General features: G+C 48.5%; 1 protein-coding gene across 1 annotated transcript in view; it reads left to right on the top strand.

The window, feature by feature from the left end:
- The window catches only part of TMEM131 (transmembrane protein 131), a gene marked incomplete at both ends in the record, with an annotated part of 163962 nt that overhangs the window by 144241 nt on the left and 4543 nt on the right, over positions 1-15178 (top strand). The window contains 4 exon segments of the mRNA XM_027767558.1: positions 1617-1792; positions 4145-4272; positions 11170-11294; positions 11477-11629. Of these exon segments, the coding sequence (XP_027623359.1) occupies positions 1617-1792; positions 4145-4272; positions 11170-11294; positions 11477-11629 (582 nt within the window).

Here is a 15178-nt window from a genome sequence, read left to right as displayed (position 1 = left end):
TCCTTAGAGAGATTTTTGTTCAGCTCATTTTCCCATCTTTTAATTGGGTTAATCTTTTTTCTTTTTTTTTTTCGCATAAGGCACTTGAGTTCCCTGTGTATTCTGGTTATCAGTCCCTTGTCTGAGGCATATTTAACAAAAATAATTTCCCATTCTGAGGGTTGTCGGTTCACACTTGTTACTGTGCCCTTTGCTGTGCAGAAACTTCTTAGTCTAATATAGTCCCACTTGTCTATTTTAGGGATTATTGCCTGTGCTTTGGGAGTCTTATTTAAGAAGTCTTTGCCTACTCCAATGTCTCCCAGAGTTTCCCCAGCATTTTCCACCAGTAGTTTTATTGTTTGAGGTCTTAGGTTCAGATCTTTGATCCATTTTGAGTTGATTGTTGTTAATGGTGAAAGATGGGGTTCAGCTTCATCTTTCTGCAGGTGGATACCCAGTTTTTCCAGCACCATTTACTAAAGAGGTTTTCCTTTTCCCAATGGATTGACTGATATCCTTTGTCAAAGATCAGTTGGCTGTAAGCTTTGAGGGTTATTTCTGGGGTCTCTATTCTCTTCCATTGGTCCACATGTCTGTTTTTATGCCAATACCATGCTGTTTTGATGACCACAGCTTTATAGTATATCTTGGGATCAGGGAGTGATATGCCTCCTACAACCTTTCTTCTTGTGCAGGATTGCTTTTGCAGTACGAAAAGACCTCTCAGTTTTTGAGACTTTAAATCTCTGTTACCTTTCAAAGCTAACATCTCCTGCGATCAGTGTGACATAAATGATAAAACAGCATTCCTGGAAATGAGGGCTTTACTTACTCTTTTTTCCAGATCAGGCTTAGGAAGCTTTTTCTGTAAAGGACCAAGTAGCAAATGTTTGGGGCTTTGTGGGCCATAAACTGTCCTTACTGTTTGTTTCTTTTTTCCAGACACTTAAAAATGTAAAAATCGTTCTTAGCACACAAAATAGGCCACAGGTCCAATTTTGCCCACGGCCCATAGTTTGCCAACCCCATTGTAGATGCCAAGGTTTTTGGTCTCTGGCGCCATCAACGTGGTAGAATAACCCCGTGACGTCTTCTTGCCTTGCCTGTCAGGCAGGTGAGAGGGCGAGATCCTGCCCCCGATTAGGAGAGAGCCAGGATTCGGACTCGCCACCATGGCTCCTCTGCTGCCGGCCTCTCGGTGCCCATCAGGTGACTTACATGGGCAGCGCGTCCTTCGTGTCCCACCGGGCTTCCAGTGCCTGGCAGATTCCAGAGACTCTGGTTTCACTCCTGTGGCTTTCCAGTTCTCCATCGTCTTCTGGAGAATATGAAAAGGTTCTCCGACATACAGAGGTGTCGAGCTTACTGAGTACGCCCAAACTCAGTGAGCTGCATCAGTACATTCTCTTACACAAATTATGCCTCAGTAAAGTGGATTTAAAAAAAATTCTATCACAAAGTGAAATGTGATTTGGAAAGCTGTAAGTAGAGAAGTAGAGAAACTGCTATCAATTAGAAGAACAAGTCCAGTTTCTTTAAAAATATATAGTAATAATAATAATAATAGTCATCTGTCATGGCTTTGCTTTCTAAGCTACTTAAAAATCAAGAGTTTCTTTGACTTTTGTCCCCAGGGAAAGGAAAACCTCTTCAACGCAAGGTTAAGCCACCTAGGAAGCAAGAGGAAAAGGAGAAGAAGGGAAAGGGAAAGCCGCAGGAAGATGAGCTGAAGGACTCTCTGGCTGACGACGACAGCTCCTCCACCACCACAGAGACCTCCAACCCAGACACAGAACCACTCCTCAAAGAGGTACGAGGCCACCACGCTCCCCAGGGGAGGGAGGGTGGGCACCTCCTGCAGCACCTCAGACCTTCTAGCTCACAGATGTGGTTTCAGTCAAAAATGATGTTTTGTGTTTACCACGTGCGTGCTCCGAGGGTGTGTCAGCGTGCTCAGGCAGGCCTAGGAGTCGCTGCCCTGCAGAACTAGTCGCTGTTCTGGGGACAGATGACGTAGCTTCCCATAGGGAGGAGCCTTCGGAAGCATGTTAATAAAGTGAAACAGTTAGAAATGGGAGACATCGCTTGAAAGTTAGGGACTATCTGGAATAAGAGCTACTGTACCTCATAAATTTGTTTGAGATTTTAAGTATAAAAAGAGAATGAGAAGGGGCTAGCTCCATAGCCTGGAGGTTTAGGTAGCCAGATTCCATATAGTCAACTGCAGTTTAAATCCCAGCCCCAGGAGATTTGAATAATGCCTGGGGAAAAAAAAATAAACAGATGTGTGTGCATGTATGCCCCAGATGCCGGCAGGCCGGAGCGCTGCACTTTCTACCCACTCGAGCAACTACTTCAGAATACAGAGTGCACTCCGCTCGGCCCTGCCTCCTTCTGACCCCTCCTCAGGGCCCTGTCAGCTCACCCGTCTGCCAGCATTCTGGGGGCACCTGCTGGCGCCGTCCTTTCCTCACTGTTCGCCCCCTCTGCTTTCCCCAGCTTCTCCCGTGCCGTGCCGTTTGCTTCCTCTCAGGTGCAGCTGAGAGTTTACTTCCTCCATGAGGCCTCTGTCCTGTCTCCCTCCCCTCAGAGCAGTTGTACCCCTCCTGCCCCGCACGTGCATAGAGATCATTCGCTTTTGTTTTCTTGGTGACTGATCTGTAGGCTAATTATATGTATTTTTTCCCACCCAGGTGACAACTTGACAGGTCATTTTCTCTTGTATCTCTCTCCCAGCTCTTTCTACCCATTCTATTAACAAATATGTACCGAGCCACCTGTGTGCCCAGCCTGTACTTGGTGTTCAGGTAAAAAGGCCCACCTTGTCTCAGAGCTCTCTGAACAGCCTACAAAGTCCCCAGTGGGCCAAGTGTTTCAGAAATACTTCTTGGCTAACTCAAAATAGTCTCAAGAGGCATATAAGCCAGAGGGATGCTTCAGACCTATCTGCTTATTCACTTACAGCAGTTGAATAGACCGGCCTGGTGTGACCTGGTCCTGGTTAAGGCTGCCTTAATAACCCTAAAGTGCGACTGGACAGCTGTCAGGCCAATGCTAACTCAGCAGACGCTGTCTGCCCCCCACTCGCCTAGTGCGCCCATGACCGTGTGGAGTCAGGTGGTTTTTAGAACACGGCCCGCTCCACATAACAGCTCCCCAAATGGATAACCACACCGGAGTGCACAGACAAGGGAACTTCAAGAGTTCATGGAAAATGGAATTGAAGTCTGAGTTTATTCTGGAACAAAACAAAAAAAATTTCGAAATCCATGCACAGGTTTTTCATAATGAACAATTTCCAGAACTTTTTTAAGGTCCCTTGTATATTCTGCTGGGGAGACCAGTTCCATGTTTGGATGCCACGCAGTGTCAAATCACCGTACTGGGGCATAGCGTGAGTCTGTGCCTCAGGCCGATCTGTGGGCCAGGTGTGAAGCATGTAAGATGTCACTTGCATATGGCCTTCCCCGCAGGCTCCACACTCGCTAGACAGTACAGCTTTTCTGTGCTCTAGGCGTGGCCTGCGAGTATTTCTGCACCAGAGGCCCGCCATCTGTGTCTCGTGCTTCTCCCTCCTCCTAGACTTCACAGACCTTTGGGAAGAGATAGGGCTTCTTGGTAACCCAACTGCCGGGCATCAAGTCGGGGACCAGATGACTACCGAATGCCAACAGGCAGCTAAGCCCTTCCTGCCGATGGTGAGCAGTCGTTGGCCTTGACTTGCCACAGCAGTCTCCCGTCACATGGAGGGCCCGGTGTGGACACACAGTGCCGTCTGCACTGCTCCTCGCCCTGCAGGTCCGAGCACTGGGTGAGGCACATGGCCAGGTGTTTAACCTCACCGAGCTTTTCTTTTAAAGGCAGCGTCTTATTCCCCAGTACTTAGGATAAAGCTGTCAGTTTGCTACTGCCACCACCACCACTCACTGCAGTAAGAAATTAGATCACAGTGACGTTCTTCGTGACTCAGGCCCACCCAAACGAGGACAGTGATGCTGAGAAGGTCCTGGGACCACAGCAACTTAGGCTTGAAGAAAAGATGTCGATGTTTTTACACACGATGTCTGTATCTGTCACAGCTTTGGTTTTGAGTCTGCATCTTCAAATGGGACTTCAGTCATTTTTAATAATCCTCAGCAATGTAAGTGTACATTTTTTACAGGAATCAGAAAAGCAAAAGGGAAAACAAGCCATGCCTGAAAAACAAGAAAATGAAATGTCTCAAGTGAAGCAAAAAAGCAAAAAACTCTTAAATGTTAAGAAAGAAATCCCAACAGATGTGAAACCCAGGTAAGAGAAATAGTGGGGAGCCGAGAACTGACGGTGACAGCCAGGTCACATTTTTGTTCGGTTGGTTGATGTTGGAGGGTTTTGTAGCTAAAGCTGGGTTCTGCACCCCGATGCTCTTGGGTTGTTTCGCTGTAGTTGAGTAGGGACAGCCACCTGCCACTGATGGCAGGCACATGCAGGGTGCAGCTCAGTCTGCTGGGAAATTTTGGATTAGTTCTTTCTTAGGCCGACAGCCATTTGGCTTCTGCTGCAAGGTGACCTCAGTGATCAAGCCACAGGTTCATGCATCACTTTTCTCAAAAAGAGCTCCGAGTCTGTTGATTCACTAACCCAGACCAACCGTGGGGATCTAGACTTCTGTGGCTTAAAACTTGGAAGACTTACCTAAAAGTTGCTTACTTAAAACTTCCCTAAAAAATATCCAGGGCAGATATCACCACTGAGATAATTCTACCATGGAATAACTTCAGGTCATTCCCCAAGGGATGGGACTCCAGGGTCTGGGGACCCCCTAAGGAGGGCTGGTTACAGAGCCTTTCTCCAAGAAAATGAACTAGCTGAAATACTGGGTTATTTACATGAGGTGAATTTTATTAAACTTTGGATCAGCAGCCACATGATAAACTAATGTTAGCATCCTCGATAATGCCTCCCCTAGTTTATCATCTAAAATGGGAAGCCAGTGTTTGCCTCCTTATAGTGATGAGCAGGAAGTAGCCCAGGAAGTGGAAGGGACTGGTTATAAACTTAAAGTAAGACAGAGGGCCCACAGGTGGCAGGATGGTTAAGGCACTGGATCCCACATGGCCAACTCCACAGTTTGAGTCCCGGATTTAGTGGCTTGAAAAACATGCCAGGCACATATGTTTGTGTGCCCAAAACCCCGAGAGGAGAATGAGGGAAAAGGGATTAGGTGGCCATCTCTCCTGGAGGGTAATTTCTCACTTTCCCTTTCTATGTGTCTCACTAGTGAGTGCATGCACCCTATGGCAAAAACTTTAATAAAAATAAATAAACATATAAATAAATAAAAGGAAAACAGAGCTTGTTAACTTTAGTTTTGGCCTTAGATTTGTATAAGGTCTGTTTTTACTGTGATTTTGAACATAATATTTGAGCCTTCCAAAAACACTGTTAACCTAGGTTCTATCCCTAGATGATACATTACCCAGGCAGGGCCAGTCCTATTCTGTAGACCCAAAAGCTAATGAGAAGTTTGTGATTACTGCCGTTAAAATGTAACCTTGTCTTGAACTTAAAAATAACTACATATGGCGGTGGTTAGTGATGTGTAACTAAAGTTGATTCTCCTCTAACTGTTAGCTTAAGTGATCCAATCCCATAATTTCCAGAGAACAAGTGCATCCCTGTTAGAAGGGAAGTCACATGGCTGATTGTTTGAGAGGGACAGAAGCATGAAGACCCCCAGTCCTGAGAGGAGAGTGGCACTGGGGTCTCTCCTGAGAGCCACGCTGAGGCACGAGTCAGGGCTAATATTCCAGGACCCAGGACAGCAGCCAGGGATTGGTCTTCTAGTGCTTCATCGGCTTAGGCAATAGACCAAAATATTTCACAATACATGCAACTAATTAAGTCCAAATTATGAAAAAGTCTAGTTTTTTGTTTCATTCGTTTTAGGTTTTTGCTATAGGCCTCTCTCTCTGGTGACAGAGAGAGAGAGACAAAGGGAAAGTGAGAAATCATCCTCTGGGGAGATGGCCACACTACAGTTCTTCATTCTCCTCCCAAGAGTTTAGGCACACATGCACACATGCCTAGTGTGATTTTTCAGGCCACCAGGTCTGGGACTCGAACCATGGTTGGCCATGTGGGAGTCCAGCACCTTAATCACCACACCATCTGCTCCCCTGAAAAATTCTTAATTTTTACATATGCAAAAACCTTGTGAGAATAGACAGTCATACAGTAGTTTTTATCATCATACATTTAAAGACCAGTGCTGGGACCAGCAGTTAGCGTAATGGCTATGTCGCTGGACTCCCACGTAGTCAACTGCGGTTCGCGTCCTGGACCTGGTGGCTTAAAACTCATGCCAGGCACGTGTGCGTGCGTGCCCAAGATCCCGAGAGGAGAATGGAGGAGAAGGGATTGCGGCATGGCCATCCCCCCGGGGGGGTGATTTCTCGCTTTCCATCTCTCTGTCTCTCTCTGTCTGGTGAGCGCACGCACCCTATAGCAAAAACCTCTCAAAAAAAAAAAAAATTAAATAAATAAAGAAAGAAAGACCAGTGCTTCTAAGAATTATCCCAGAGATTCCATTCAGTAGTCACAGACGTACCCTGTTTCTTGGTCCTGATGCCTGAGTTTAGCCCCTGAGACATAACATGCTTTAAACAGAACGTGCCGATCCAAGCCCGCATCCCTTTTCCACTGACTTGTAATATTGTTTATGAAAGCTGTCCATCAGCAGGTTAGAGTTTGAAAAGTTAATCAAGGACTTTACTTGAGAGCCACTACCTTTGCGAGGACTTAGGGCTCTCTGGTAAACCAGAAGTTAGAGTGGTCATTTCTCTTCCACCCGGGCAAAGGGCAACAGTTACAGCAGTAGCTTACGGTCTTTTGATACATAATTAGAAGAGAAATGACCCCGGAAGACAGGTCAAGCGGTGTGTTTCAGGTGGTCCTTGGTAGCGGGGGAAATCCATACGCAGCCTTAGTCCTCTGAGCACCGTTGAACCCCTTTAAAGTCACCGATCTCGTTTTTCGTTTGTCTGAACTGGGAGATAAAAGTATTGAGAGTCAGATATGGAGTTAAACAAGTAAGGACGATTGATAACCAGAGAAGTCGTCCAGAACAGACCACTCCTTGTCTCCACTGAGCCGTGATAGTAAGTGCCACACGCCGTCACTCGAAGAACACGGCCCGTCCTGACTTAAGTGGTTCCTGAAATTCCCGTCAGCTGTAGAGCACTTGTGGTGTACTCACATGTGAGTCCACCTAGCCGAAGAGAGATGTCATCGATGAGGTGATTGTTGCCACTTTCCATAGAGACGATAAAGCCAGAGGAATGGGCGAGACGTGAGCTCTGCCTGTTCAGTCCTTCCTACCTCACTCCTCAGGGCTCACGTCAAAAAACGATCCCCTAGGAGTGGACACATGGCAGCACAGTGGCAGAATCTGGCCTGACCGTTTCTGCCAGCTTTAGCGCTGTGGAAATGGGCCTGAGGCCTTCCAGGAGAGTCCTTGAAGCTCAGGTGCCTGTGGGAGGAGTCAGTCTCGCCGAACCCTGGCTTAGACAGCTAGCCACTGACCCTTTTGTTCTCCTGCCCGGTTACCAACATCGTGCACATTTACATATTCAAGTATCATGATCTAAAATAAGCAAGGAAGCATAATCGAATGATTAGAACCTAATAACCTGCTTAAAAGGCAGACTCAGCTGAGGGCTGAACACCCACACGGCCCCAGGCCCAGCGGCTCCCCTCCTCCCCCGGACAGGCCATGGACCCTACATTACAGGAGTAAAAATAAAGCTTGGCATGAACCAAGCTTTATGTTTTTCCCTTTTAGAAAGAATCACTTCATTTAAGTTGGCTCTTACCCATTTTATTCAGAAGCCTTGAGAAAAGGGTTTCTTAATAGAGAACATCTGGCTTAATTTAGGAAAGTATGAATCAGCAAAAATAAAAGAGTTGTCTGGCACCTTCTTTCTTAAAAGCCAATTAAATTTACAGTGGCACAGCATTAAGTAAGCTCTGTATAAATAGGTTCCCCGTACCTGTAAACAGCTGACCTAAAAATAACTCGTGTCCACACCACCTCCACCGCCGGAGGGCTGGGTGTCTGTCATGGGAGCCTTTGGGTTTTTTTAGAACACAGAGTTTGTAAATAGCCCTGTCATTTGGCGGTAGAAGAGGGACAGCAGTTTTTATGTAGCATTAATAGCCTCACCCACAGAAGGAGTCTTTTCTGTTTGTTCTGTCTAAAATTCATCTTGCTTGCTCTAACAGACCCTTCGGATTTGGGGATGGCTCTTTTACTAATTCCAGATAAAATAGCTGTTTATTATGAAAACTTGCAAAACAGAGGAACAATGGGGTGCAAATAAAATGTCCTTTGACCCCACTACTTTATGAAATGTCATGAGTAACTCTCCTTAAAATGTATTTATTTATGAGCTCACATACTTTATATATTCTATACTTGCATACTTTAGGGAGGCAGAGGAGTTGGGGTGCTGGATCTGGGAAAGCGTGAACCATTCTGACCTTTGAAATCTGGTGTGAATTGGTGCTGTGGGTCATTCCTGACCCAGAACCTAGCAGAACTGGGCAGAGTTCTAGGAGCGAGAATTGGGGTGGCCATGGAAGGAGGCTGGTGTGCTGCACAGATAACCTGAAGGATTGAGCTGGAGCCACCCCTGAGGGCTGGTGAGGGCCAGGGGCAGGGAGCACCCTGAGGTGGAATGCACGTCCACTTTAGAACATCTGCGGAGGGACCAGCAGATGGCATAGTGGTCACGTCGCTGGACTCCCATGTAGTCGAACGCAGTTTAAGTCTCAGACCCGGTGACTTAAAACTCATGCCAGGTGTGTGTGCGCGTGCATGCCCAAAATCCTGAGAGGAGAATGGAGGAGAAGGAATTGCGACATGGCCGTCCCCTCGGGGGTGATTTCTCTTTTCTGTTTGTTCTGTCTAAAATTCATCTTGCTTGCTCTAACAGACCCTTCGGATTTGGGGATGGCTCTTTTACTAATTCCAGATAAAATAGCTGTTTATTATGAAAACTTGCAAAACAGAGGAACAATGGGGTGCAAATAAAATGTCCTTTGACCCCACTACTTTATGAAATGTCATGAGTAACTCTCCTTAAAATGTATTTATTTATGAGCTCACATACTTTATATATTCTATACTTGCATACTTTAGGGAGGCAGAGGAGTTGGGGTGCTGGATCTGGGAAAGCGTGAACCATTCTGACCTTTGAAATCTGGTGTGAATTGGTGCTGTGGGTCATTCCTGACCCAGAACCTAGCAGAACTGGGCAGAGTTCTAGGAGCGAGAATTGGGGTGGCCATGGAAGGAGGCTGGTGTGCTGCACAGATAACCTGAAGGATTGAGCTGGAGCCACCCCTGAGGGCTGGTGAGGGCCAGGGGCAGGGAGCACCCTGAGGTGGAATGCACGTCCACTTTAGAACATCTGCGGAGGGACCAGCAGATGGCATAGTGGTCACGTCGCTGGACTCCCATGTAGTCGAACGCAGTTTAAGTCTCAGATCCGGTGACTTAAAACTCATGCCAGGTGTGTGTGCGCGTGCATGCCCAAAATCCTGAGAGGAGAATGGAGGAGAAGGAATTGCGACATGGCCGTCCCCTCGGGGGTGATTTCTCGCTTTCTGTCTCTGTCTCTTTGGCAAGCACGTGCCTCTTAAAGCAAAAAATCCCTCTCTATAAAATCTACAGAAATGCTTCAGATCTGCAGTGAGAGCAGGCTGCCGGCTCAGCTTTGAACTGAGGGCTTTCCGACTATCGTAGGAGCTCCGTGGAGATCACCGATGACTTTCTGAGTTTTCAAAGGATTCTCCATGGGGACCACTGGGTTCCCTCGGCGTGTCTCAGCCTTCCCCAGAAAATGCACTTCTGGGACACGCCAACTTGGCTCCTCCCAGAGGCTCTCCCGAGTGGGGGTGTGGAGCCTGTGTGCACCGCAAGGCAGCTGTGTGCATACATCTCGGGGGCCCTGTAGTCACTGCTCGAGGCTGCCTCGGTGGGCCAGGTGCCAGTTCGCTTCTCCTGGGCATTACCTCTGTCCAGCTGCGTGTCTCCAGCACGTTTTAACGTCCTTCTCATCGAACCACGGAACTTAAAACAGCCCACCATGCCTCCCATTTTGCCTTGGCTGATGGGAAGTTTAAAGTCGATTAATTGTCTTATTTATATGTGTCTATTATCAAGTGCTTACCTCAGAATTTTTTAGAAAGGGCGTATATTCTTAAGTAAATTAACAAAAAGAATGCTCACACTTTTTCCTAGGACCCACCCTGAGTTCAGGAATGAGGAGAAGGATCTGCTCCCACTCGCCTAGACCCGGGCATGTCATGTCCTTGTCCTGGTCTGCAGTGGGCTCAGTAGATGTCCAAGGGAAACGCAGGGACTTAGCCTAGCTCACGTCATGGTTTCCAGGAGAGTGTTTCCGAGTTTTGTATAGGAGAACCTCTGATGTGCCCGGCCCGAGGCCTCTCAGAACCTCCAAGTTCAGGAACCCCAACCCTACTAGTAGTCCAGATGCCATGAGAGACCCACCCTCAAGCAAAATGGCTCTGCTGCGCTGCCCGCCCCACTCTGGCGACTTGTTTGTGCTGAGGGCTCCCTACGCACTAACTGCAGTGGGCGCTCTCACCCACTGCTTTCTGTTAAATAGCGAACCTTGGGGGCCAGCAGATGGTGTAATGGCTGTGTCGCTGGACTCCCATGTAGTCAGCCGTGGTTTGAGTCCTGGACCTGGTGGCTTGAACTCAATGCCGGGCGCGTGCGCATGTGTGCCCAGGATTCCCAAAAGGAGAATGGAGGAGAAGGGATTGCAGTGTGGCCATCCCCCCGGGGGTGATTTCTCACTTTCTGTCTCTATGTCTCTGTCTTTCTGGTGAGCGCACGCGCCCTATAGCAAAAACCTCTCCCAAAAAAAGGCGATCTTGTGTTCGTCGTCAGCCCTTAGCACAAAGGTTAAACCTGCACGTGCTGAGTGTCTGCTGCACAGTCCTAGGGCGCTCAGAATGCAGCCGGGCACAGGTTAAAGCCGCAAGGAGGCATCACCACAGGAAGCCGTGTTAGCAAAGCGTGCTCTGAAAGTGTAGAATTACTGCCAGATTAACGACTTCTGTCCTGCTCCCTAACAAAGGGTAAATTTGTGTTTTCCACTCACGGTTGTCTTTCAGTTCTTTAGAACTACCGTATGCTCCCCCTCTGGACAGTAAACAACGCCGAACTCTCCCAACCAAGATTCCTCTCCCAGCTGCATTGACAAGTGGAGCCAAATCGCGAAATTCCCAGAAAACAAAAGGTATGTCATTTTGTTTTACAGGTATGTCATGATTTTCCATATTAATAATTGTGTGAGTCATCAATGATCAGTCATATTTGACTACGGCTCTGTTCTCATCCTCCTTCAAGGGGTCATTGAAATAGACCTGAAAGAGAAGCGTTATCCTCCATTAACGGCTGTCTTTTCTGGTTTTCGTGCAGGTACAAATAAGTTAACAGTGGATAACAGGTCACCTGCCCTAGCAAAATTCCTCCCAAGTAGTCAAGAACTAGGCAACACCAGTAGTTCAGAAGGTGAAAAAGACTCTCCTCCACCAGAGTGGGATTCCGTGCCAGTTCACAAACCAGGCAGCTGTAAGTATGGTGATCAGTAACCGCACAGCCCACTCACCCGTCGCCCACCCCAGTCGCGGTGTGGAAGCTGCAAGCACACATAGCTTTGCTCGGAGACGCCATAGCAGTGGTCTGCTGGAGCCTGCTCAGGCCAGCCAGCAGGAGCCTGTTGTTAAGTAGTCTAGCCAGGCATTGAGTGTACGTGGAAACCGGCCTTGGCAGGAGTATTTACACCAGAGGAATCAGCCAGCACTTCACAGCCCCGTGTTTTTCTCACAAGCTGCTGGACCAGCACGTGCTGCTCAGCACGCAAAATGGAATGATCTGTGATCTGCTTGGAGGAGTGGATAATCCAAAGAGTGTTTGCTGCATAGAAACTTGGACCCAGCAGCCCTTTACCTGACCACGTCCTTGTACATTTGTAATGTAATCGCTTTTGTAAAAATTTCACTTACTCTCAACTTTACCCGCACCTTTTACATAAAAAAAAACCCTCTAGGAAGGTTTGTTACTACCACCTTCATTTCTCACTACCACTATTTTGCTCACTACCTTTTGGAGCTTGTTCCTCAGATTTTATCTGCAGTAAATGAAGACAGTAAGCACAGTCAGCTAAAATAAGACAGAATCCCACCGGTAGACACTTAGGACCTGGAATGGAATACAGCAAATGAATCAGAGGGTCCAGTAGTAGGGACCTGGGCTCAGGGAGGTCCTAGCCTTAAGATCGACTGGCCTTACGTCCCCACCGTGTCCATGAGCTTCCATTTGGCCTGTTTGCATGAAGGGAAAATGAGGGAAGCAGAGGTAGTCCGGGTTGAGCAGTAAGGTCATCTAAGGTGAGCAGGACTGGGAGGAAGGGCGGGGACTGCGGCACTCACCGAGCTGAGCGAGGGCCAAAGACCTGGGTGAATTCAAGGGGCCCCTTTTCACATTCTTACCCGTGAAGACATACTGGAAAGAAGGTTTACAGTCTAAGCCTGTCACCACCTATCTGCCGTGAGATTTTTCTGGTACCTTTCTGTATGGTCTCTGCCTGGGGTGAGATGCAATCCCAAGAAATGCATCACTCAAGAAATGTCAAGCAGTCTGTGAGGAGCCTGTGCACCTAGGAGGGGTGATGTTGGTCTCCTAGCCTGCCTCTGAGGGCCCAGCTAGACATTGGTCCTTGCTCATACTCTGTGGCTCGGGCAGTTCCCTGGCAAACAATCCACTTCCTCGAGGAAGCTGCATTTCAGCATGGAAGCGTGTCACCCAGGGGCCTGCCTCAGGATTGCCCTGAGGCCCGTGAAGTACCAAGAGCTCTGCTGGTGCCCAAACGGCACACGTGCGTGCAAGCCTGCTCCGGGGAGTGAGTGTCAGCCAGACATGTCCTTCAGGACCTGGCAGCTGGCTAGCAGTGTCGTCACACCAGGCGGGCTTGAGCCACATGTGTCGGTGTCTCCTCTCGCGTAGACGGGAAGGGATGGTGGGATTTCAACTCTACCTCCTGAGGGGCAGAAAGTGGGAATGGCGGGCAAGACTTCTGAAGAACCTGGTAGAAGAGCCCAGCGCCAGGGACCTGTTTCTAGCTGGTGCCCGGGAAAGCACAGGGCCTCAGGGCAGAGCTCCAGGGCCTTCAGCTCCATGGCTATGCCCTGGGAGCCGTGGAGAACCTATCTCTGAGGCCCACATCTGCCGTTTCTCTAGCCAAGAATAGGTTGCTTTGATCCCAGGCCCTGCGATCTCTTTGCTGTCCCCATCAGCCTTACTGGCCAGCTCTGGCTGGGCTCAGTATCTATATGGCATGGCTAGGAGGAACCAGTAAGAGGCGCTTGACCTTTCCTCTACCCTCCCTTCCTGCTCTTCTCTCCCCTCTCCGCCCTCTGGTGGCCCATCTTGCTTGGACCTGAAGCCTGCCAAGCACGTCTGGCACTGCTAGCTCACTGCTGCCCCCTAAGGGATGAATTGTGCATTCCATGCAGGGGCTCCAGCAGGATGTAGGGGTGATCACAGCCTCAGTCTAGCTGCCTGCCTAACGGGTCTCTACCCAGGTAGCACTCTCAGTATGGTGTACGGTATGTGCCACACAAGGTGCTGAGAAAATTCTTGATAATTTCATGATTTAAAGAGACAAAAAGTACAAGGGGTTATTTTTTTAAAAAGGCAAATAGGAAGCCACAAAGGAAAAATAATATTTGAAAAATATTTGCTGTGTAGAAACTTGGACCCATCAGCCCTTTACCTGAGCACGTCCTTGTACATTTGTAATGTAATCGCTTTTGCAAAAATTTCACTTACTCTCAACTTTACTTTACTTTTACTCTCAACTCTGAAAAAGTTGTGCGTTCAGACCAGCAGATGGCACAATGGACTCCCACGTGGCTGGACTCCCATGTGGTTGACCCCAGCTCCAGTCCTTGGCATGGTGGTTAAGGGCACTGGATTCCCACATGGCCAACCATAGTTCAAGTTCCAGACCTGGCAGCTTACTTCTCTCTCTCTGTCCCGCCCTGGTCAAATTTAAATAAATAAATAAATAAATAAAGTTAAATAAAATAATTCTAAAAAAAAAAAACTCACACTAGGCACATGTACATGCATGCCCAAGATCTCAAGAGGAGAATGGAGAAGGGATTGTAGCATGGCCATTCCCCAGGGGATGATTTCTCGCTTTCTTTCTTGGTTTCTCTGTCTCTCCAGTGAGCACACACACACAGAAAAAATCTCTCGAAAAGAAAAGTTGTGTAATGGCAGAGATCCTGTGTTACCGTTGACCTCTCCCATCTTCTCTTTCTTAAAACTTCATGTGTCGTTCCATAAGGTCTAACTTTTTAAACTTTACTTATCTCACTCGTTCAACATCCATCAGTGCTTCTCCATCCCGGGCCCTGTGAGACACCCCCAGTGGAGGGCTGCCCAAAGGGGTGAGGTGGACGAGAGCACCTACAGAGCGTGGCCTGTCTGTGTGTGGGAAGTTCCCGAGGGTGCAAGTCACTTGTGATGGTGGGGTCAGCGAAGGCATCACAGGAGAGGTGGCTAGGGGAGGCCAGGACAGCCGTGTGCTGACTCTGATGGAGGCGTGGTGCAGGGAAGGCCTCAGAGGAGTGCGGGGAGCGTGGAGGTTCTGGCGGGGCTGTGCAGGAGCCAGCTGTTGAGGCGGGTGCTGCGTGTGGGCGTTAGCAAGATAACGGCTGAAGAGGGCGTCTCCCCACGATGGAGCATAAACAGGCTGGGGATGAGGACAGGGAGTGAGCTGCGGTTCCACCAAGGAAGGTAGAAGGTGGCCCTGAAGAAGGGGAATGGAGAGCTTGGGCTCCGAGAGAAGGCCGCTGTGCGTGGCAGTGCCATAACTGGGGTCCTGGTCCTTACATGGCACGGAGCAGGAGCCAGTGCCAAGGTGGGCACGGTAGACTCCATTCCGTGAGTGCAGAAAAGATATTTATCACACCAAAATGTTCTCTGCTCAAGAACGTTTAAGCAGCCACGGTGTTCCCTTAAAGAGCACTAGGAGCTCGTGTTCTCGGAGGTAGGGAGCGGAGCACACCCCAGGCATACAGACAGGGAGTCCTTGTCACGGCGGAACTTGGG

This window comes from Tupaia chinensis, unplaced genomic scaffold (genome assembly GCF_000334495.1).
Source record: "Tupaia chinensis unplaced genomic scaffold, TupChi_1.0 Scaffold144276_1, whole genome shotgun sequence".
NCBI lineage: Eukaryota > Metazoa > Chordata > Mammalia > Scandentia > Tupaiidae > Tupaia > Tupaia belangeri.
The sequence above is the reverse complement of the archived record's forward strand: the minus strand, read 5'-3'. Positions and strand labels throughout refer to the sequence as shown.